We start from the raw sequence: 24487 nt of genomic DNA on the forward strand, positions 1-24487 counted from the left end.
ATTGTGTTATATGTGACTTTTATACATAGTTCTAGTAGGTTATTTGTTAATTATACCACCAATTTCAATGTTGATTTCCATTAGTGAATCCCTTTATTTGGCATGAAATGGGATAAAAGAAACTTTTCATTTTTAAGCACTTGCAATAACTTTATGTTGCTCAAAGGTATTGACAACCTTATTATGTGAGGGTTTATCAAACATTATTATGGGTGACTTTTAAGTATGATGTGCAATATTTTACATGGTACTCTTATTATTAATTTTAACTTAAATATGTCATTGTGAATCCTTATCAAGTTTTACCTTTCTTAATTTTTATGTATTCTATTCACCGTTATGTGTTTTATTATAGTGGGAGGGATATGCAACCTACATCATTTTGTTTTCCATTTTTTTATTCTTGTCTTTGCTATTGTATTCTTTGTTTATAACGTTAATAACATTGAACTTGCTACTAGAGGAATTTTCTCACCAGACACCTTTTTTTTTTTTTCTTTTTCTGACGAGTCTCATTAGTCATTATTCCTCGTAGGAGTTAACAATTCTTAATGTTTTTGCTACACCAACACTTAAGATCCAAAAGCATCCTACTTGTCAACCCCATCCTTAAGATGCCCTAAAACCACAATATAAGTTGTATGTTTAATTTCTTACTTGTTTTACATATTCTTTATCTTTTATTGGAAATATTGAACACACTTCTTTAGATGACCAAACCCACCATAAGCAAAACACACTATATGTATCCTTTCATCTTCACACATTATAGATCATATAATGAAAGTAAGCTTTTGAAATCAACATCTTGAGGAGATCTACTTTGATACAAACTTTAACAAATTTTGCTTTGGATGGAGTAAGTTCACATAATACATCACATTCCTTATGAATAACCAAGTCTTCATGAATCTTCTACAATATGTTACAATAAGGATGCGAATCCAAACAACCTATTTTCTAAAATTATCTTCAAAAGAAAAATAAAACCTTCCATCTTTAAATAATAACATAATAATCATGTTATAATCTATAGACCAACTTCAAAGACATGACATAAGTCTTTCCAAATCTTGGAACCTAACCAAGAAACATTCATTATCCAGGTCTATGCCTTCCATTGCTCCATCTGACTTTTGCATTTTATTGAATTTGTTATGTAAGAATTTAAGGCTAAGGTTATTGTCAAGCACCTTGACTACCATAATTATTTATCATGGTTTGTAAGCCATTTTTCTTTATTGTTTGAAAACCCTAACCATGAGCCATAAATCATCGTAACTCCTCTAATGGTGACTCCTCGTGTGAGCTTGATTTACCATCTGAGTTATATAACTTTTTTCCTTCCATTTAAAGTCCATGATAATCACAATTGATTTTCCATTCACCTAGGAAATTATGTATATATGGTATTTGCTTGATTTCCAACATTGTCTTTGTAACTATTAGGAATGGACCGCTCATGAGAGTTTTCTATTTGCCTTTTTAAGTGATTGAGGCAAAAGTGAATTTGATATTACCTCTATTACAACCTCTTAAAAGGTTTTCCCCACATTAACCTTCACATTCTTTATACTCATAATGAGTATTTTATCTCTTCTTATATTAATGAACAATAAACTCTAACCCTAATGAAACAAGAAATCATAAAAGAACATAACATTCTTTTCTATCTTCTAATAATATTTCTAATTCTTTTCCTATTATTTAACTGGCATTTTTTCTATATAAAATAACAACTAAGCATTTTCAAGTTAGCGGATTAAATTACATGAATTAAATGATATTTTGTATTAAATCATACCTATAAATAAACTATTAATCTTAATAATTCTACTCTTAACCACATATACAATCTTAAAAGAGAAAAAATCAAATACAGATATGAACACATTAATTTATTATCAAAAACTACTTTGTATGACCACATTTTTAGAAAATAAAATAACAATATTCTATTGATTTGAATCCAAAGGCAAAGACATTCGTACAATCATAGCATCTCACCACGATGATCACTTCCTTTTTCCATTTCCTTCACGGAATAAAGGAGAATTATTTTTTCGAAAAGCAGTGGATTTAGGAAGAACTTTCACACCGTGCAAAAGCATAAAAAATAAAAGTGGCCAATGCAAACATGGAAACCCAATTATGGAAAGCACACAACTCCAAGAAGCTCTCACCCCTCCCTATAGCTTCCCGATCTCAACCCAAACAAGACCTAGTAAAAGAAAAATCTAGAGAGAAAAAGCACATCCTTAATAATAATAATAGAATAAAACCTAAAAAACAAGAATCCCCAAAACTATTCCACTTCTGTGAAGCAAAGTGTTTTAGTGGGGTGAGGGGTGTAGTACTTCAAAGTCCAAAGACACCAACATCATCGCTCTCCCTTTGTTTCCTTCCTACCCACCTAGGCCAAACCCATTTCTTACAAATGGAAAAACAGTAACGAAAGAAAAAGAAAAAAAGAAAAAAAGAAAAAAGAAAAAAAGAAAAAAAGAAAACATCTAAATACCAAAATCCCCCTCAAATCTCAGCTCTTTCCCTTTCTTCAACAACAACTTTCCCTCTTTCTCTCTCTAAAACCCTTTCTCTCTAGATTTCCTTCATCATTAGCGTAATTGATCAAGCTTAAGTCCTCTCCCAAACTTCACCCCATGGATCTACCATTCACAACTCTGGCCACTATTAATTTCTGCTGAACGAGATCCTCCAAGTTCAATTTCGGATCAAAGCGGTTCCGTCACTGGTGCTGCTGCTAGACGAAAATTGAGACGAGAGAGAAGAAGAAGGAAAAATGAAAGTGCCGTGTTGTTTGGTTTGCCAAACGCGGTACAACGAGGAGGAGCGAGTTCCGCTTCTGCTCCAATGCGGACACGGCTTCTGCAGGGACTGTCTTTCCACAATGTTCTCCGAGTCTTCGGACGCCACACTCACGTGTCCGCGCTGCCGCCACGTGTCCACCGTCGGGAACTCCGTGCAGGCGCTGCGCAAGAACTACGCTGTGCTCGCGCTCCTCCACTCCGCCGCCAACGGCGGCGGCGGCGGCGTCCGCGGAGGGGCGAATTTCGACTGCGACTGCACGGACGACGACGAGGAGGAGGAGGAGGAGGACGGCGGAGGCGAGGAGGAGGAGGACGACGAGAAGCGGCGGCGGAACAGCCGCGAGTCGCAGGCGTCGAGCTCCGGCGGGTGCGAGCCGGTGATCGAGGTCGGGGCGCACCAGGACCTGAAGCTGGTGCGGCGGATTGGGGAGGGGAGGAGGGCGGGGGTGGAGATGTGGATGGCGGTGATCGGCGGTGGAGAGGGAGGACGGCGGTGCCGGCACAGCGTGGCGGTGAAGAAGGTGGCGGTGGGGGAGGGGATGGATTTGGATTGGGTGCAAGGGAAATTGGAGGATTTGCGTAGGGCTTCGATGTGGTGTAGGAATGTGTGTACTTTCCATGGGACAATGAGGGTGGAGGAGAGTTTGTGCCTCGTGATGGATAAGTGTTATGGATCGGTTCAGTCTGAGATGCAGCGCAATGAAGGGAGGCTCACTTTGGAGCAAGTCCTAAGGTTTTGGATTTCTCATTTTAGATTTATGATTTTTTTTATTTATTATTTCTTGTTCTGATTAATGTTGTTGAGTGACTTGGTAGTGACTGGTAGTGAGTAGCCGCACAGAAGGTTGGTGATTGTTTTGTTTGGCTAGTTTAGTGTCTCTTGATTTGTTTGATGAGTAATTGTGGTTTTGAACTGCGGGACTGTGATTATTGTGTTTGATTAGTCTGGTTTTTTCTTGATTTGTTTGATGAGTACTTGGGGTTGCAGCCGCGGCAGTTGTAGTTGGGTTGATTAGTTCAATTTCTCATGGTGTGGTTGTTGCATAGTCGGTACCAGGGCCTTGTCTTTTCATGTGATGTGGTCTGCAATGTGAAAACATGACCAGTATCATCACAATTTCTCTGATAAGTAGGAAGCAAGCTCTGCGTTCTGGTTAAAATTTGGAGATAATGCAGTATCAGAATGGTTTATTTGATGTCTGAAAATTATCATTTTACTCCTGCGTAGGTACATTCTTGTTGAAGCCATTTTACTGGATTAAGGATACACTGCATTCTGGTTAAAATTATGAGAAAATGCAATGGTATTATGTCCTGCTGGTCATTGATTAATCAATGTTTGGAGGGAGACATTATATATGTGTTTTTCTGGGTTGTATATGTACTTTCCTGTTGGTTAGGCAAACAGATAAATAATTGAATACATTGTGTGGAATTCTTTCCGAAAGATTTTGTCCTAATGATTTTATTCTTTGACGTGATTGCTTGTTTTCTTATTAGTGTAATATGGGTAACTTAAAAATAACTTTAGTGGAATTTGAGTAATCCGATATTGCGTTTCAATTTCCCATGACAGTTATGAACAATGACACTAAAATTTGTCAAATGTAGATATGGGGCAGACATTGCACGAGGGGTTGTTGAGCTTCATGCTGCAGGCGTTGTTTGCATGAACTTAAAACCTTCCAATCTTCTTCTTGATGCAAATGGTCATGCTGTGGTTTCTGATTATGGACTTGCTACAATTCTTAAGAAGCCTTTGTGTTGGAAGGCTCGACCAGAGTGTGACTCTGCGAAAATCCATTCCTGTATGGAATGCATAATGCTCAGCCCACATTATACGGCACCGGAGGCTTGGGAACCAGTGAAGAAGTCATTAAATTTGTTTTGGGATGATGGAATAGGTATATCTTCTGAATCAGATGCCTGGAGTTTTGGTTGTACACTGGTGGAGATGTGCACGGGATCCATTCCGTATGTGGAGCAACTCATTCTTTACTCAACTTTTCTTCCTTATGTTCTCTCCTCCTTTTCAAATATTTTAGTGCAAAATCTGTGTTTGCAGTTGGGCAGGTTTAAGTGCAGAGGAAATCTATCGATCAGTTGTTAAAGCTAAGAAGCAGCCTCCACAGTATGTTAGTGTGGTTGGTGGTGGAATTCCAAGGGAATTGTGGAAGATGATTGGAGAGTGCTTGCAATTCAAGCCATCTAAAAGGCCTACTTTTAGTGCAATGCTGGCAATATTTCTCCGTCATTTGCAGGAAATACCACGCAGCCCTCCAGCAAGCCCCGATAAGTAAGTCTGTTGAGCTATTATAAGCATGACTGCATCTGCTGTCAGTTTTTATAGAATTTGATTTAGAAATTAAGGTTACTTATGATTTTTTTGTATGGAAATGTGAGCTTCACTGGGAATGAGCCAAATGCACAGTTGTCATTGATGTTTAACAAGCAGAAATTGTCTTATACAATCTTATACATTTCTTTGGATACAGTGGCTTAGACAAGGGCTCTGTGTCAAATGTGATGGAGCCTTCCCCAGCACCTGAATTGGAAGTTCCTCTGGAAAATCCAAACCATCTTCATCAACTAGTGTCTGAAGGAGATACTGCAGGTGTTAGGTTAGTTGGTGTCACAGCTCCTCGTCTGAGCTTGCTTTTATTTAAATGTTATCATTTCATTCATTTGCTGTGTATTTCTTGCACAGAGATCTTCTTGGAAAGGCTTCCTCAGAAAATGGCAGCAACTACCTATCTTCACTATTGGAAGCTCAAAATGCTGGTGGGCAAACGGCTCTCCACTTAGCTTGTAGACGTGGTAGTGCAGAGCTTGTTGAGACAATTCTGGAGTATAGAGAGGCAAATGTTGATGTATTGGACAAAGATGGAGATCCTCCTCTTGTTTTTGCATTAGCAGCTGGATCCCCAGAATGTGTTCGTAGCCTTATCAAAAGAAATGCTAATGTGCGGTCACGATTGAGAGATGGTTTTGGCCCATCAGTAGCTCACGTTTGTGCCTATCATGGCCAACCAGATTGTATGCGAGTATGTTTTACTTAAGTTTACTTGGATGTTTCTTCTTCATTAGAATTATATTCATCTTGAATTTATGTGGACAAATAACAGGAACTACTATTAGCTGGAGCTGATCCCAATGCAGTGGATGATGAAGGTGAATCTGTTCTGCATAGGGCAATTGCCAAGAAGTACACAGACTGTGCTCTTGTGATATTGGAGAATGGAGGCTGTAGATCAATGGCCATCATGAATTCAAAGAACCTGACGTGAGTATTGGCTTAGATTCAGTTTTTATATATTTATTTTTATTTTTTAGCTTAGAATGTTATCCAAGTGTGGCAATCAGTATATATGAAGAGGTATGATAACAGATCTTAATTAACTATTGGGAGATGCTGCTTATAGTTTTGCTGAAGTTTTCATTTTGTCATGAATTTTAATTTTCATATTTATGGTTGTCTTCTGGACTTCTTGTTGACTACATGACCTTTTTGCTCCTTAGCATGGGGCAGCAGCTTCATGTTGAAAGATGCAGCTCAGCCTGATGAGTTGCTATGGTGTATGAACAACATTTATTACTTATTATATATTATGTATTAGAAACTTGTATAATTGAAAACAATAAAGGATGAGAATAGTGATATGTAGAGCTGAGACATCCTATTAGGAGAGTCCACCGTAAAAGTAATAAGAGGGACTAAAAGAACGAGCCCTTGTATAATTGTAAATTTGTAATAGAAAGAGGGCTGAGACTAAGGATTTGAGGAGGGAAACTAATCATTGTTGCGGAGAGTACAGGTCTCTTGAAACTTGTGATTCAGTAACATACAATCAATAAAGAATTCTTTCTTCTTCATTCTCTGGTCCAGTTCTTATCAAACTGGCACTGGAGCTTTTTCAAGGGCTCTACAGGTATTCATGGTGGCTTCAAGAAGGGAATCAAGAGTTGAGGCGTTAGAGAGAATGGTGGCCTGAAGGAAGAGATGAGTGCAGAGTTGAAGCTGCGTGAGCCAATAATGCTGCTGTAAGAGATGACAAGACAGCTCAAAAAATAGAAGAAAAGAACTTGACGGTGGCAAAGACAGGAGAGTATCAAGGAGGAATGGGGGTAGTTCTTATTGCAACTTTACAATTAATCGATCCAATGGAGACTGGAATTTCAGGACCACAAAGGGATCTGAATTAAGGAGTAATGCCTTCCAAGTCTCCACCCAAGTATGCAATAATAAGCAGTAAAATGTACTGGTGGTAGGAGAGCATGACAAGGTTGTAGAAGATATGAGGGAGAAGAGGAGACTGACAGAATGGTGCCCACTGTGGAGGTGTTAATCAAGTGGAAGTATCTACCTTCTGGTGAGACTAGCTGCAAGTCAGCAGCAGACATTCAATTCCACCTTGGGGACAAGGAAGATTCTTTGGGGGGAGTTGATAGGTAGCTGAGACCTCCCTTTCAGGAGTGTCCACAGTAAGAGTCATAAGAGGGACTCAGAATGAGTCCCTTGTATAATTGTTACAGAAATAGTTAATAACTAACTGTAGTTAGTTATTAGATGGGTGGTTATTATAAAAAGAGGGCTGAGATTTAGGAGTAGTGGAGGGAAATTAATCATTGTTGTGGAGGGTACAGGTCTCTCAAAAACCTATGATTCAGTTCAGTGTTGGCAATACTAGATCGCAGAAATTGTGAAAGCTGAAAATTTGCTATATCATATAACAGATAGCGTCACAGGCAAATAGCAGAAGGTCCATAGTGGTTGAAATGAGAATGAGGAAAAGAAAACTATAATTTTGAAGAAACAGGTAAAAATAGAGAGGGAAAAGAAATTGGAAAAAATTAAAGAAGAAAGGGAAAGATTAAAGAAAAGATAAGCTAAAAAAGCAAATAAAAGTATTGTTACCTTGTAAAACCAGAGTTGATGCTGGACTGGATGGAATGGAGGAGAACTAGAGGCGTTGTTGAACTAGAGGAGAATGGTCGAATGTTTTTAGTTTTGGGAGAGAAGGGTTTCCGTGATGTTTATTTAAGTTTCCGATGAGGAAAGAAATTTAAGTGAGTGACTGAAAGGTTTATGGCATGGAAATAAAATGTAATGTTGGGCTTATTTTAAAATAAGGCAACACCTAGTAGAATTATAATGAATGGACCAACACTTCATATGGAAGCACAAGACATTTTTAAGTGTGTTTGCCAATTTCAAAAACAATTGATTTTTTCTGATGCCCAATTCACATGAAGACCCAGTTGGTTTTAAAGGCCCAATTTACACAGACCCACAAGCCCAATTGCACCTTCCTTAGCATTTCATTTCTTCAGATGCGAACCCTAAAGACCCCACCCCTTCCCATGCACCTGGACGCTGCTCTGCATTGCCACCTCTGCCATGCCCGATGTGTAACGCATGACCCGCGACAGCCGACAGGCAAGGTGTTCATGATGGTGTTTCTCGTGGTCTCTGCGCGTGACACTGTTGTGATTGCATTTCCAGGGAAACCCTCTATGCCATAGCTTTATTGTGCCACAATAACTAATGTTTAACAATGATTCAGTTATGTTCAATAAAGAATTCTTCTTTCTTCTTCATTCTTTGGTTCAGTTGTTATCAAAAAGGGTAATGGCATATTTTTTTAAGTCCATTTTATGTCTAATCTGCATCTTTAGTTCAATTAATGATTTGAAGCTGACTAAGTGAAGCTTTTTACATGGTGTATTGTTGGATTTTATGCATGTATCTTTGGATTTTGCTTGGGTTGGATCTTTATCAGTTTTTATGCATGTATTTTTGGATTTTATGATGCATCTTTATATGATAGCTTTTTGCCTTTTAATTTACAGTACAATATAATATATATTTCTAAACTATCTTAAGGTTGTTCTTGCAAAGGAACAATCTAACTTAATCTGATATCTGAGAATCACATTGCTTTATTTTTTACCACATTTCTTGGAATTTCACATTTTAGAATTTAATGTGGTTCTGGTCCACAATTATGATAAAGGAAATTCTTTTAGTGTGTTATCTTCTATATAATTGATCTACAGATATTGTTAATTATTTCATTCATGTTAAATTGATTTTTTGTTTCACCTGCATATATAATCAATTCATCATACGGTTTTACTCTGGTGTGGCAGACCACTGCACTTGTGTGTGGCAACATGGAATGTTGTTGTTGTGAAGAGATGGGTGGAAGTTGCAACTTCTGATGAGATTGCTGGAGCAATTGACATACCAAGCCCTATTGGCACTGCCTTGTGCATGGCAGCTGCTTCCAAGAAAGACCATGAAAGTGGTATCCAAAATTTCGCTGCTTGATTTAAACATTTCGCTATCGTAAATTCTAGAAATGCTTCAATATTGGCCATATATCAATTTTAAATTATTTAGCATTTTAGATAGAAAGGAGTGATGAAATTATGGGTTTTGGTATAAATGTAGAGAGATACAAAAATGATGAAATTCTGAATTGATATTAACTGTGATGTATTACAAAGTACCGATATTTTTAAAACATAGAGTGCTAACCCTTATTTTTACTAAGATGAATTTATGCTCCAAACTAATTAGGGAAACAATTCATGATAAAATGAAATGTGGTAATCAGTTCCTATGCATACTAGAATAAATTTGCATTCATATTTCAAATTTGAGAGTTAATACATGGTTATTTTAATATCATTTATGCTATTTATTCTCTTTTGAGAAATAGATGAATTATCTGATTTTGTTTGTTCATGCCAAATATATAGAGGGGAGAGAACTGGTGCAGATATTGCTTGCAGCTGGAGCTGATCCATCTGCTCAAGATTCACAGAATGGGAGGACAGCTTTGCATACAGCTGCTATGACTAACGACGTGGACTTGGTTAAGGTAAGTGAATGAGATTCTTGATTAAATGATTAAGAATATAAATATATTTTTTGGTGCTAAAATATGCACAATTTGTACTTTATGTTTGTATATTTTGGGTGTTTTGAGTAGGTTATTCTAGCTGCTGGGGTTGATGTGAACATTCGCAACGTGCACAACAGTATACCTCTTCACTTGGCCTTAGCTAGGGGTGCAAAGGCATGTGTTGGACTGCTTCTAGCTGCTGGAGCAGATTATAATTTGCAGGTTTTCATGAATTCCCATTTCCCTGTTTGATCACATAAATATAATTTTAACTAGTGGACAGACAGGCATAAAAATGCCTGTCCGCATTTTTTTTTGGTAAGATGAGATCAATTTATAATGTAGCACTACACCAAAAATAAAACTGAAATTGGAGTCTGTGCAAGTGCATTAGTAGCAGTTTAAGGGTAAAGTGGGTCAAGAAATGTCTACATTAATAGTTGGTATTACCTTCAAATATTGTTATGGATGACGAGCACTATTGAATATGTTATTTTGCTTTGTGAATTGTGATGTCTTCCTTTTCTTTCTATAATTTCTCAAATAGTTTATAAAACTTTCTATTTACTAAGTACTACATTAGATCTTTATTATACTACGAGATATTGATTGCTGAGTTCAGAATCTGATGTAGTCCATTCTTTAATCTGTATTATCAAGTAATTTAAAGTTTAAACTTTATTAAATTCAATAAGCTGAGTAAGCTGGGGAAGACATACTGAATATTAAAACTTTGTTGATTGCTGAGTTTAGGGTAATTTAAACTTTATTATATAATTGACTTTTATTATGAAATGAATTGTGATCTTGTTTCCATGACATTGAAATAGAATTTGTACATCGTTTTGATTTGTTGTGCTCTTTGTCTTGTATATATATTTGAACCTTTTGCACTGGATTTTATATATGAACCATTATAAGTGTGAGCAGGTTATGTTTGACTCATAAGAGAACACATTTTAGTTTTGAATTTTGTTTACTTTGTAGAAATAATTGGAAGTTTATATGTTCCCTATCTTTTGGAAGGAAGCTTCACCATTATGTCCTTTTCATTAAGGTTCTAATGTAACTTTGTATCAGGATGATGATGGTGACAATGCTTTCCATATAGCAGCAGAGACAGCAAAAATGATTCGTGAAAATATTGACTGGCTCATTGTTATGCTAAAGAATTCTGATGCTGATATTGAAGTCAGAAACCACAGGTAAGTCACAGTTAAAGCATTGTATTTTCATTAAGTTGTAATTGTTGTTTTTTAAACATCATAAATTTATCTAAAACATTACTGTCATAACTGTGAAAATACATTTGACTGTTGCATGTTAGTGCTAATAAGATTGATGGGGCTGTGTTTGTAATAGCGGCAAGACACTACGTGACATCTTAGAGGCTCTCCCTCGAGAATGGTTATCTGAAGATCTGATGGAAGCACTCATGAATAAGGGAGTTCATTTGTCTCCTACAACGTGAGTGGAAGACTTTATTTTTTTGCAAATTTTTAGTTTATGATATTTACTGTTTACCCATATGTGACTAATATGTTTAAAATATTTGTTTACTGACGACTATATAGATTTGAAGTGGGAGACTGGGTGAAGTTTAGAAGATCTATCACAACTCCAACACATGGATGGCAAGGTGCTAAACCAAAGAGTGTTGGTTTTGTGCAAAGTGTTCCAGATAGAGATAATCTCATTGTTTCATTTTGTTCTGGAGAGGTTCATGTTCTGGCAAATGAAGTTATAAAAGTCATTCCATTAGACAGGGGACAACATGTTCAACTGAAAGAAGATGTAGAAGAGCCTAGGTAACAATTTTTCTTTTGTATGTAATGGCTTTATGTTATGTCTAATGTTGGGGAGTTTCTTTGATCTTTGTTAATAGCAATTCTTTTGGTTTATTACATCTTCTTTTGACAAGAACATTGGGTAAACTAAAAACTCCCCCAAATAATACTCTCTCTCTCACACACACATAAGCATATCAGGTGAGAACTTGTATTTATTGTGAAAAATTTATCGTTCAGATTGCTTCTTCAATATCTCACATGATTTCTTCTTCCCCTTTTAAATTAACAGTATATCATGGGAGTTTTTTCAATTGACTGTTCCAAAGAAACTCAACATCGGGATAGTGACTGAACTAGTTGCTGAGGATGATACTGCTTTATTATCATCCTGAAATTATAGGGCTTATGAAGGAAGTAAAAAAAGAGAGAACATGGAAGCAAGATAATAGATTAATATGGTGTAATGTGTTGCCATACCCGTATTTATAGTAGGAATTGGGTTAAGTACTGGACTCCTAATCCTAATCAAATAAGGGAACAACTCACCTACTAAACATATGATAAATTTCTTTGAGAACAAGTTTCCTAACAAGGCTAAAATCCCTACAAATATCTAATTATTCCTAAAATAACAAATTATCCTAATTTTATAATCTATTATGCGTCATTCTCTCCCTTAAGGTATTTTATAGATATTCAAACATTGGCAGCAAAGAATGTTGCACATGAAAATCAGGGCATTCAAACTTATTGGCGGAATATTGTAGCATTAAGCTGCTACCAAATGCATTGGTCCCTGCCAGAAAATCAACCTTCCCAAAGTTTAGTGGTTTCTTATAATTTTTTTAGAATATGAGCATTAATGCATGGATATTTTTAAATGACTTCTTGTATTTCTTTGATCTGGTGAATAATGATTTCTAAGTATTTAGAAAAGATTTACTATTGAGTGTAGTTTGAAACTGCCCAGTGACCCAACAATAAATGAAAAATCGAACTGCAATTTATTTGGTCTTTGAACTTATAATAGCTCATTTGAGTTAATTCAATGATGAGGTAGAAGCAGTCTTGTCTTTCCTGAAGGAGGTTGAGTAATAAAATCTGGCTAACAGGAGACTAAATAAGATTCTGGGTGCAAGATATCAAAATAGGAAGGCAGAGGTCTCTGTTGGCTCAGTGGTATCACCCACTTATAATGCTTCTTCCATATAGGTCTTATTACAATTTGGTGTATAATGGATTCTTGAATGATGTCATCTGTGACTGGACTGGAGTGCATAATTAGTTTGGTAGCATTATGCTACTTTTTTAAATCTCTCTGTTTGATGGATTTATTTTACTTATATATTTGCTGCACAAGGTTTTTGTTAAGAAAAAATATACAAGAGAAGGGAATGACGATATAGAAGACAACCTATGCTTTACTATCAAATTCTGTTAATTAGTACCTTGTGCATGGCATGCTATCAAACCATGTTGATTTTGCATTTTCTTTAATATTGATGACTGTTTGTCCATGTTAGATTTGGTTGGCGTGGGCAGTGTCGTGACAGCATTGGGACTGTATTATGTGTAGACGATGACGGAATCCTCCGTGTTGGATTTCCTGGAGCATCCAGAGGATGGAAAGCTGATCCTGCAGAGATGGAACGTGTTGAGGAATTCAAGGTTGGAGATTGGGTTCGTATTCGTCCAACTCTTACATCTGCAAAGCATGGACTAGGGTCTGTGACACCAGGAAGCATTGGCATTGTATATTGTATTCGACCAGATAGTAGTCTCTTAATAGAACTGAGCTATCTTCCAAATCCATGGCATTGTGAACCAGAGGAGGTTGAGCATGTTGCTCCTTTTAGGGTATGAAAAATGCAAATTTTATTCTGTGTTGCTTATTTGTCTCCTGTCTTCATTACATGACTTGTATTAACAAAATTTGTCTTACAGATTGGTGATCGGGTATGTGTGAAACGATCTGTTGCAGAACCTAGATATGCTTGGGGTGGTGAGACACATCATAGTGTTGGAAGAATAAGTGAGATTGAGAATGATGGTCTCTTAATAATAGATATACCAAATCGACCCATACCATGGCAAGCTGATCCATCGGATATGGAGAAGGTGGAAGATTTTAAGGTAGTAATTCTTTCTGTTAAAGTTGATCATTAGCTACCTTTTTAGCTTGTTCTTTCTATATATTTAATGTCAGATGCCTTATTATCTGGCTTGCACTATTTAATTCTTGATTTGTCCAAAGCAGGTTGGAGATTGGGTAAGAGTGAAAGCTTCAGTGTCTTCTCCAAAATATGGATGGGACGATATTACAAGGAATAGTATTGGGGTAATTCATAGCTTGGAGGAGGATGGTGATATGGGAGTAGCTTTTTGCTTCAGAAGTAAGCCTTTTCGTTGCTCAGTCACTGATGTAGAGAAAGTTCCTCCATTTGAGGTGGGACAAGAAATTCATGTGATGCCATCTGTTACTCAGCCACGGCTTGGGTGGTCAAATGAATCGCCAGCCACTGTTGGAAAAATAGTGAGAATTGACATGGATGGTGCTCTCAATGTAAGCTTAGATTATTTTTTCTAGTTTTTGTGCATGATTCTACACCTTAAATGACTTTTAAGCTATCTATGATGTCTTAAGTGTCTTCCATAACTATTTTTAAACAGCACCTAATACAATTTTTTCTAACATTGTTAAGTAGTGATAGACTCAGTTTGGTATGTAAAGTTTATAAATCTGTACAGATATTGCCTAGGAAATAGCCTTCCATCTGGGGGGATTTGCTGCCTTATATGGCTGAAATTAAAGTTTCGCAGAAAAAGTTTTGTATAGGTCCAGAGTTGTAACCTGAGATTTCTATGTTTTCTTTCTGTATCAGGGTATGGCTGGTTTAAATTATAAAGTGACGCCAAACTCAAATTTGAGCCATGAGTTGACAATTATCAATAAGATTATAATATAAAATGAGTTGGCAATTATTAATTGGCCCAGTATATACCCCAGGCAGGGTAGACTGGGTGTAAGAATTTGCCCATCATCATGGCTATAGCATCTGCAGAATGGTGATATGGTGCTTGACAAATAACAAGTGTACAATCAGACAAAATCACCTCATATTTGGCTTTGCTGGAACCCCTGCCTAAACCATATGAGAAAATTAGACTAAGATATTGACTACTGTAACTATTGGATTAGATAAACTTAGAATAAACATTTTATCGACAATGTTATTAGTGATATCTTCCTTAGATTACAAATAAGAAGTGATTTTTGCTGGTTTCTTTGTAGGTGAGGGTCACTGGTAGGCAGAACTTGTGGAAAGTTTCTCCTGGAGATGCAGAACGGCTTCCAGGATTTGAAGTTGGGGATTGGGTACGCTCAAAACCAAGCCTGGGAACCAGACCAAGCTATGACTGGAATAATGTTGGGAAAGAAAGTTTAGCTGTTGTGCATAGTGTACAGGATTCTGGATATTTGGAGTTGGCTTGCTGTTTTCGTAAAGGGAAGTGGATCACTCATTATACAGATGTTGAAAAGGTTCCTAGCTATAAAGTTGGGCAGTATGTTAGGTTCCGAGCTGGTTTGGTTGAACCAAGGTGGGGTTGGAGAGAAGCTCAGCCTGAATCTCGAGGGGTTATAACCAGTATTCATGCTGATGGAGAAGTCAGGGTTGCATTTTTTGGTCTGCCAGACCTGTGGCGTGGAGATCCTGCAGACCTTGAGATTGAACAAATGTTTGAAGTGGGTGAGTGGGTGAGATTGAAAGATAATGCAAATAATTGGAAATCAATTGGGCCAGGTAGCATTGGTGTCGTTCAAGGAATGGGGCTTGAAGGATATGAATTGGGCAGAAGCATATACGTTGGATTTTGTGGGGAGCAAGATAAGTGGGAAGGACCAAGTTCTCATCTTGAAAGATTTGACAAACTCTTTGTTGGACAGAAGGTTAGAGTAAAACAATGTGTAAGGCAACCAAGATTTGGATGGTCAGGGCATACCCATGCAAGTATTGGGACTATACAAGCAATTGATGCTGATGGAAAGCTTCGAATATACACTCCAGCAGGAACGAAAGCGTGGATGTTGGATCCATCAGAAGTGGAAGTGGTGGAAGAGAAGGAGCTCTGTATAGGAGATTGGGTAAGGGTCAAAGCATCAGTTTCAACCCCAACCCACCATTGGGGGGATGTGAGTCATTCAAGCCTTGGAGTAGTGCATCGGATGGAAGACGAGGATCTGTGGGTGGCGTTCTGTTTCATGGAGAGGCTATGGCTTTGTAAGGCATGGGAAATGGAACGGGTTAGGCCATTTAAAGTGGGGGACAAGGTAAGGATCAGAGATGGATTGGCAAACCCGCGATGGGGATGGGGAATGGAGACACATGCCAGCAAGGGACAGGTTGTAGGGGTAGATGCAAATGGCAAACTAAGAATAAAATTCCGGTGGAGGGAAGGGAGGCTCTGGATAGGAGATCCTGCTGATCTTGCCCTTGATGAGGACTGATATGCTATTTTAGGAAAATGAAAGGTTGTATCATAGCTAAAATTTCTCATTCAGCTCTTTAGCCTATGTTTTTCTGGGCCTGAGCTTGTGCAAAGAAGTGGAAAGCTCTGCTGTTAGATGTGCTCTGAACCATAACTCCTTTTTGAAGGTTGGAATGCAGTTTGGCCACATGTATTGATGCTAATAAACAGAGGAGTGAAAGAATTGAAGCTGTGGAGATAGGATAATTGGCTTGCTGACAAGAGTGTGGAGATTTAAAGACAGCTAAAACAAATATTGGCAGTTGGCCCATTTATATTATTCATTACTCACAAGTTTGTAGTCCCAGATTTTGAGCTGTATATCATATCATATGTATGTTTATTTCATATTGTACAAATTGTACTCAACAGCCAACTTAATGCATTTTTTCGACTCACCATTATGCAGTTGCATAATTCTTGAATAGAATTGATTCCTTTATACAGCGTCTCTGTGCAATGCAATATAACCCTACTGTTTCTGATTTGGCCAAACATGGATATGGTTGTGAGCATTTCATCTCGGTTCAATTAGTGATTCAGTAGTCAGTTCCATTTCATTGCTTGGTGACAACAGTTGCATTATGGAGAATAAGCTAGGGCGAGACTTGCCATCTTTTGCCTCTATATTTGTTAAGCTCATTTGGAAGCTGACCCAAATATTACTAGAGGTCTGCAAAATTTCCTATTCGATCCGTATTATAAAGCGATCTATGAAAAACTGAACTGATGCTTTGAAAAAATGGTTTGGTTAACTGTTCATTTATACAAATTTGATTTTTTTTTAATTTGAATAAATAAAAAAATCCGTTTTTTTTAATATGAGCCGATACACTTTATCCATTTTCGATGAATTATCTTCGTGCAAACACAAATTTTGATTGAAGAAAAACAAAGGCAAAACTCTTCCCTTTTTTTTTACGAAGCAAAAGTTAAGGAAGATAAAAAGGAAAATCATATCAGAATAAATGCCCGCTTGAAAACAACGAATACGCATTTAGCCTATTGCAAGATGCCCCCTCATTACCAAGGGCGCGGTATAAACCGAGAGATATTCCTCATTAAGATGATTCAAATAAAAAGTCACGAACAAAGAAAATTTTGACTACTTGAGCAAGCATGTTATTCGATTTGAATTTAATTGAAATGCACAACGTAAAGACCTTATACATTTTACAATTTTGTATCAGCTAAAATCTCATAAAATAATTAACTGTAAAAATGTTTCAATTATTATTCGATTTACGAATTACTCTAAAGACATGTTTGCAGACTATCTTAAACACTTTTACTTAAAAAAAAAAGGGAAAAAGAAACACTAATTGCAGTTGTTTTCATTTACAGATTTAACAATTTTAAAAGTATATAATTAAAAACAAGAAAACAAAATCTCGTGTATTTTACCGGGGAATCAACTTCTCATATTTCATTTTTCTGTGTGGGACTCCGCGTCTTCTTCATTTCTGAAGGGACATATAAGAGCAGCAACAGTCCCTTCGTTGCCATAAATTGTGGTTGAGGATTCACAAGGATTGGTTGGCATAGACATTTTTTAAAGTAAACCGGAATATCATTAACCAAAATCCAGAAACTAATCCTGGGGTTGACATAGACTTATTGTGAACATAATAGCATATCTATATTTCAGACACTTCATTTTTTTTAAATCTGTCCTCAAAATTCCATCACCAAACAAATTTTTTATCCATCCGAAAAAACGTTTTGAAAACTAAATGACAAAAAGACATCAACCACACCCTATGTAATCCTGATAAGAAATATCTTCACTAAAATAAATGTTACTAATCTTTTTATCACTGCCCCCTACAAATGAGTAGTCAGTTCGGTCTAGATCCTCCCTTGCACTCCTCATGCCATTTAGAGAAGCATTGCAGGGCTTCTCTCATCCATGCATGGCGGCAGCTTCCTAGTGCCTCTGATACAGCCAACCAACTCCTATTTCTGGTGCTTTGCTCAGGCCATGACTCAAGTTCTTCCTTCACAAACAAGGCATACATTGCTGCTTTACATAAACCTTCTGGACTAAACTCATCTTGGAGGGTCTTGCTCTTAAATTCATAGTATCCAAGAAAGTCCTGACACCAAGTAGCCACAATATCAATCATCAGTTTGCATTCATCCATCAAAATGGAAATACAAAAGAGAAAATAGTTCATACACTAACAATGTAAAGTTTTTACATGGAGAATCACATATACACGTGTATGGTAAGTTTATTGACTTTTCCAATAACAATCTTGCTATCATGATTTTTGATGGGTTGACATGATACAAACTTTTAAAGTAACACTACATATAAATTAAACTCTTAATACAAAAAAAGTGACATGAAAACACCCAGAAGCCTCTTTCAGGTTTGAGCAAAAATCAGTCATATTACATGGTTTTGATGTAATCTACGATGAGTTTGGCAGGTTATGAAACATTGATATTTAAATTACTGTCTCTAGAATCCCCTAGTGTCTTGATTTTGTTCATTTTTTTTTTTTGTGCAAATTTTTGTTATCATCGACTAGTAACTACTGATGTCAGAACATGATTTGATGTTCACATAAACTTCCTAGACTCTTCCAAGAAATTCACAGGTAACAAATCACAATGTTAGATAAGATAAAACATTAAATTAATTCATATATGTGGAGAAGATTTTCACCATTAGGTCTCCTTGAACTCCTGCTTCTTCAATTGCTTCTCTTACAGCAGCCTCTTCAACAGTTTCATCATTCTCCCATCCTCCCTTGAATAGCAAAGCAAAATCACAATAATCAGAAAATAAGATCTCAACTCGGGAGCCATAATTTACAGCTGATGTCAATCACATTTATTTAGAAAAACAGATCTTTACTATTATGAAATTGCAAGCAATTTATTATGAAGCAGTAAAATCTATATCTATGACATCATATTGAGCAATCTAATAAACTTGTCTCATTGATATGTCATATGTTCAATATATGTTGTTACAACAAATTACGATAGTGTCTTGAATTATTCAAGTGCCTAAAAGTTGGTCTTTATGTGTGCAACTATGAAGAATAAACATGCATAAGGACACCAGAGTGACCAGACACAAAATGGACATGGAGACACCACTAATGTCCAAAGTACAAGACACCATGACATGGATACAAGTGTGCAACTACAGGCACAATGAAGTTCTCTTAAAGATAGGCCAGATTACTGGATATTGAAGCGGGGGGGCTTTCTTGAAAACATGCAAACTGGCTATGACAGCTACATCATGAATGCCTCCCACACATTCATAAGGTGAACATAATTCATGCACACAACAAGAACTGTCTGTATTACATATTAAATATGTCAAATAGTAAGCTAAATGTTACTTTCTTTCCTTTCTTCCCTAAAGCGATTATGATTAAGGAACAATTACAAGTTACAACCAATGACAACGTCTAAACACAATTCTTATTGTATGAAGGAGACCCGGTATGACAGGTTATAGGTTCTACTAGTTAGGAAAAAATGAATTTTGTCTATATTTCTCTAACAGGACCCTATTATGTTTTGAAAAAGAGAGGATCCAAATCCAAATCCTAAGTCAATGTACCCGTCATCCCAATACGTGTGAAATCTTTACAGTAACAACAATATAAACTATGTGAACAGGAAGTTGATGTAAAGTTGTGCCAGGATGTTTAATAGGGCATTAGAATTTACTGTTCTTAACAGTGATAAGATTGAGGGTGGGGGGCTAAATCATGCAAAACAAGAGGTCCAAAAGTATAAGAATTTAATAATAATTTTTTCAGTAATATAGCTGTTTCTAATATTGTGATCCATCCAAAATTAATGAATGCATCAGAAAATTCACGATGAATCATTATATAAACCATACTTGCAAGTGCAATGCACTAGTAGTAACTCAATAAACTAATACAAACACAATGTACATTTTGTATTCAAACATTATACCTTTGGAAACAAAAGACCTGGTCCACTAGTTGAACTAATCATAAGCACTTCAACAATCTTCTCAGAACAAGAGTCTTCACAATCATCACCTTCTTTATATCTAAATGGAACACACCTGCAGCACAATTAGCATCTATAGATCAGATCTCTTAAGTATACGAATCCAACTTTTCAAACTTCGAGTAATTCCTAGCTAAAAGGATTGGTTGATATAGTAAAAGCTGCTTCAGCTAAAAGGCCAATATATTTGGACAATTAAACATCTCCCTATTCTTCTTTACTTTTGGCTACAAATTTTTAACTTCATTCAAGTTAGATCGAATAATAATTTGAAGTGTAAGAAATAATCAATAAGACAAACATTAGAAGATTATAAACGACAATCAAGTCACTGTAGTGCTTTTGCAGCATTTTGATAGATGATCAAACAACTTGCAGAGGAAAAATAATAAACACGGGCTAGAAAAAGAAGTCAAGGCATCAAATCCTTATGCCAAGAGGAAGATGGTTGCAGCATGTCATTGTAAATTCCAGGATTCCAATGTATGATGCATAAAACTCCATTGTTTAATTAAATTACGTCACATTCACACATCATGTGAGAGAGCACAAGAAATATGTATTATGTAATCCATATCTTCCATACTTCCAACTCTCCCCCATTCCTTTCTTCATGCATTGTAGAAGCCAGCGTAAAACATGCTAAAAAAGATGCTGTGAAAAACACACCACCATTTCTTTATGACCTTAAATCTCAAAAAGTCCAAACCATAGTAGTAAGTCAGTCAAAGACCCTCACCAAGCATTTACTTAACCCAATTGTTCCCTCATGCAATTACCCATTAACACGAAAATTGAAAAGCTCCCATTTTGATAGTTCATTTAAAAATAAAAAAACAAAAAACTGCTCAACAAAAAAACAATACTAGAAACAACCAGACTCTCCCCCTAAAACACCTTGGTTCAACACAATGGTTATTCTATAAAGCCCCAAAAATCCTTTTTTTTTTTTTTTTTTTTACACCAACTAATCAATCCATCAATAAATAAAATTATTATTTTGTATATACATATATACTAACAAATCATCGGTCCTGTACTAGGTCTCCTAAGCAAAGTCTGGGTCTGGTTAAGACTTGTGGATGAAAAAAACATAAGCAAAATCCAATTTTCTGGATGAAAAAACCGTAATTATTATAAAAGAAACCACTAAAAGTCACCAACTAGATTCCTAGAATGAGATTAATCATTGATAAAGCCGTAAAAACTCCTTACCAAGGTTATCAAAAATAAATTTTTTTTTATCATTATAAGAAAAGTACCCATTTGGTCATAACATCAAACTTGGCTTTCCTCCAAATTATTCAACAACTACAACAACATGCATATCCATCTTTTGGCTCAAGCATTGAAAAGAAGAAGCAAAGCACTAACCCAGCAATAAGGCGATAACCATGTTCGTATCGCTGCTGATGGCGCCCCGTTCGGGCCACCAATTTAGCCATGAAACGAACGCAACAACACACACTCTCTCTCTTTGGATTCCAATCACAAAACCAAAGAATGAGAGCAAGTCCCCATTATAGGATCACAATGCAAACGACAGCTTAGCATCGTGGAACGCAGGAGCCCCACGCCATTGTCGTTTTAGGGTGGAATTGTGGCCAAAGAGAGAGAGAAGGGTGATGATGAGTCAGGTGAATACCATGAAAGCGTTATTGGGTTTAGTGTCGTTCACAGTGTGAGAAGAGAAGAAACGGAAGAAACAACATCAAGCGATTGTAACGGATCGAATCGGATCGGATCGAAACTGTCCCGGCCACGTGGATCGTTGTCAGCCTGTGGGTCCCACTTATGGGGACACGCCGCGAAACGCACCGACCTCTTCGATTTTGACACGTGGATGAATCGGATTTCGGAAGTCGGCGGCAACACGGTAAGCGTCACGCAGGGGATTGCCAAAGCGGTGGAAGGGGTCAGCCGTTGGGTTGGGAGAGGCGAATTTAGTATCGCGATTTTGTAGGGACCGGATCGTGAAGGTTCTTCAATTTTGTTATGTATTTTCTATTTTCTCTTCGAGTAATTTTGTTAGAATTTAGAGGATTATTATACATGAATTCTTTTTATTTTGCTGATTAATTTTTAATTGAAAATTTTAAAATACTTTTCATAAAAAATAATTAATCATTTTGATTTTTAAAATTATACAATTTTGATCCGGTTGTTAGTTAACTCTAATATGATATAAAACCTTTAGCAAACTTTAATATGACATTCTATCTTTGTTAATATTTGCAAGAATCAACTTTAAAGTAATTGAATCTTGTATAGGAATATGTGTAATAATTGTGTTGTTGATATTGACATAACTTATTATCACAACACTAAAAGTGACACTAATGTAAATATTTGATGATGATTTGATGTGACATGAAAAATAAATAATTTTAGAAATACTAATATTTTGTTTAGATGATGCAGTATTTTAAAAAGAAGAAAGTATAGTAAAAAGTAATAAAAGAAAAGAAACAATGACTTAAAATGAACAATTTTTTTAAAAGCTTTTTAGATCAAGAGAAATTAGCATTTTGGTTAGTACAATGTACACAATAAATCATTTTTATACAAAATCATAATTGATAATAAATAATACTTTTAATTATATAAGTTATATTATAATTAAAATTTGTAATAAATACATAATTTTAAGCATATAAATTATATATTATATTTATAATAAATAATTTATATTATCTTATATATGTATATATACTAGAAAAAAGGTGATTAGTTTTAAAAAAAATTTCTTTTTCACAAATTTCAATATATGAACAAACGAAGACAGTACATGATATTAAACAAATGCTAAAATGTAGATAAATCAAAGAGAGGAAGATCTGCATAGTTATTTTTTATCGGTTCGTTTCCACCACTAAGCTTACACTCAACTCTTAATGAACTGATCAAGTTCTATTAAAATAGGCTTTCTTACCAACAAATATTATTTAACAAGTCACTTTTGACTAAACTACAAGTATTCTTTTGCACAAAATTTCTTCAAGCTTCAAAGACTCAAGTATTTTTTTTTTAATACAAAGTCTCTTTAGTAGAGCTATCAATTTGGGTCCAACTAGTCTAAAAATAAGGTTAAGCTGGGTCTTAAAAATGATGGTCTAGAATCATGTCATTTTGGCATGCACTGTTAAGCTTGACAAATCAAATGAACTGAAGTTGAACTGACCCATTAAAATAATAATTGAAATAATCTAAATTAACATAAATTTAAAGAGAGAAAGATCTATAGTTTTTTTTTATTATATTGGTTTGTTTCCATTACTAAGATTACATTTAGCTCTTGATCAATTGATCAAGTTCTACTGACATAAGTTAGCTTACTAACAAATATTTTTTCATAAGTCACCCTTGACTCAACTAAGCACAACTAAAATATTCTTTTGCACAAAGCTTCTCCAAGCTTCAAAGACCCAAGCATTTTGGGTCCAACCAGTCCATAAATAAAGTCAAGTTATATCTTAAAAAAGATTATCTAAATAGAATCAGGTCATTTTGGCCTGACCTGTTAAGCTTGACAAGCCAAATGGACTCAGGTCGAACTGACTTGTTAAAATAATAATTGAAATAACCTAAATTAACAACAATTTAAAGAGAGAAAGATCTACATAGTTATTTTTATACCAGTTCATTCCATTGCTAAGATTACATTCAACTCTTGATCAACTAATTAAATTCTACTAAAACAGGTGTTCTTATTAACAAGTATTTTTTCACAAGTCACTCCTGACTCAACTAAGTACAACTTAAGTATTCTTTGTACAAAGCTTCTCCAAGCTTCAAGGACCCAAGTATCTTTTTTTAATATATCTTTTTAGTAAATTTGTCAATTTGGGTTCAACAAATCGAGAAATAAGGTCAAGTTAGATCTTAAAAAGGATGACCTTAATAGAATTACGTCATTTCAGCCTGTCCAATTAAGCCCGACGGCCAAATGGGCTCAAGTCGAATTTACCCGTTAAAATAATAATTGAAATAATCTAAATTAACATCAATTTAAAGAGAAAGATTTATAGGCCAAATGGGCTCAAGTTGAATCGACCCGTTAAAATAATAATTGAAATAATCTAAATTAACATTAATTTGTAACGTGTTATAAAATAATAGAATAAAATATAATAACACTACAACAATAATAGTCTTTCACTTTTCTTTTTCTTTTTTTATTTTTATGTTTTCTTGTAAAGTTATTATTATAAAGTTATAATGTTAGGGTTAGGATTAGTCATTGTGAGAGTTTTGTCACTCCTATAATCTCATTGTTCCCTTGATGGCTTGACCTCATGGCTCATCATCATTCTCTCTCTTTATGATAAGTATTATATATTTCTTTATTGCCTGTTGTTAGTGTTGCTCCTGGTCCTAACATTTACCAAAATACCAAGTATGTTATTTTATTATTTTA

At 35.7% G+C, this 24487-nt stretch overlaps 2 protein-coding genes and 1 long non-coding RNA gene across 3 annotated transcripts; 2 read left to right on the forward strand and 1 right to left on the reverse strand.

Annotated features, from left to right (window-relative positions):
• Positions 1-2307: 2307 nt before the first annotated feature.
• LOC109815888 (E3 ubiquitin-protein ligase KEG) lies at positions 2308-16502 on the forward strand. The gene is made up of 16 exons (XM_020380705.3): positions 2308-3561; positions 4440-4802; positions 4894-5124; positions 5324-5449; positions 5536-5872; positions 5954-6111; positions 8979-9136; positions 9594-9715; positions 9827-9961; positions 10820-10944; positions 11102-11206; positions 11314-11547; positions 13053-13386; positions 13474-13662; positions 13787-14092; positions 14822-16502. The coding sequence occupies exons 1-16, from the start codon at positions 2801-2803 to the stop codon at positions 16034-16036; spliced, it is 4899 nt and encodes a 1632-aa protein (XP_020236294.2). The 5' UTR covers positions 2308-2800; the 3' UTR covers positions 16037-16502.
• A 1168-nt stretch (positions 16503-17670) lies between these two features.
• Positions 17671-22000, reverse strand: LOC109815890 (nudix hydrolase 16, mitochondrial). The gene is made up of 4 exons (XM_020380707.3): positions 21445-22000; positions 20011-20125; positions 18731-18814; positions 17671-18152 (listed from the first exon to the last, which is right to left on the reverse strand). The coding sequence occupies exons 1-4, from the start codon at positions 21513-21515 to the stop codon at positions 17895-17897; spliced, it is 528 nt and encodes a 175-aa protein (XP_020236296.1). The 5' UTR covers positions 21516-22000; the 3' UTR covers positions 17671-17894.
• Positions 18147-19425, forward strand: LOC114917030 (uncharacterized). Its single transcript, XR_003805758.2, has 2 exons — positions 18147-18284; positions 19112-19425. It is a non-coding gene; the product is annotated as an uncharacterized LOC114917030 (long non-coding RNA).
• Positions 22001-24487: the final 2487 nt, after the last annotated feature.

This window comes from Cajanus cajan, chromosome 10 (assembly GCF_000230855.2).
Source record: "Cajanus cajan strain Asha chromosome 10, NIPB_CcT2T_4, whole genome shotgun sequence".
NCBI lineage: Eukaryota > Viridiplantae > Streptophyta > Magnoliopsida > Fabales > Fabaceae > Cajanus > Cajanus cajan.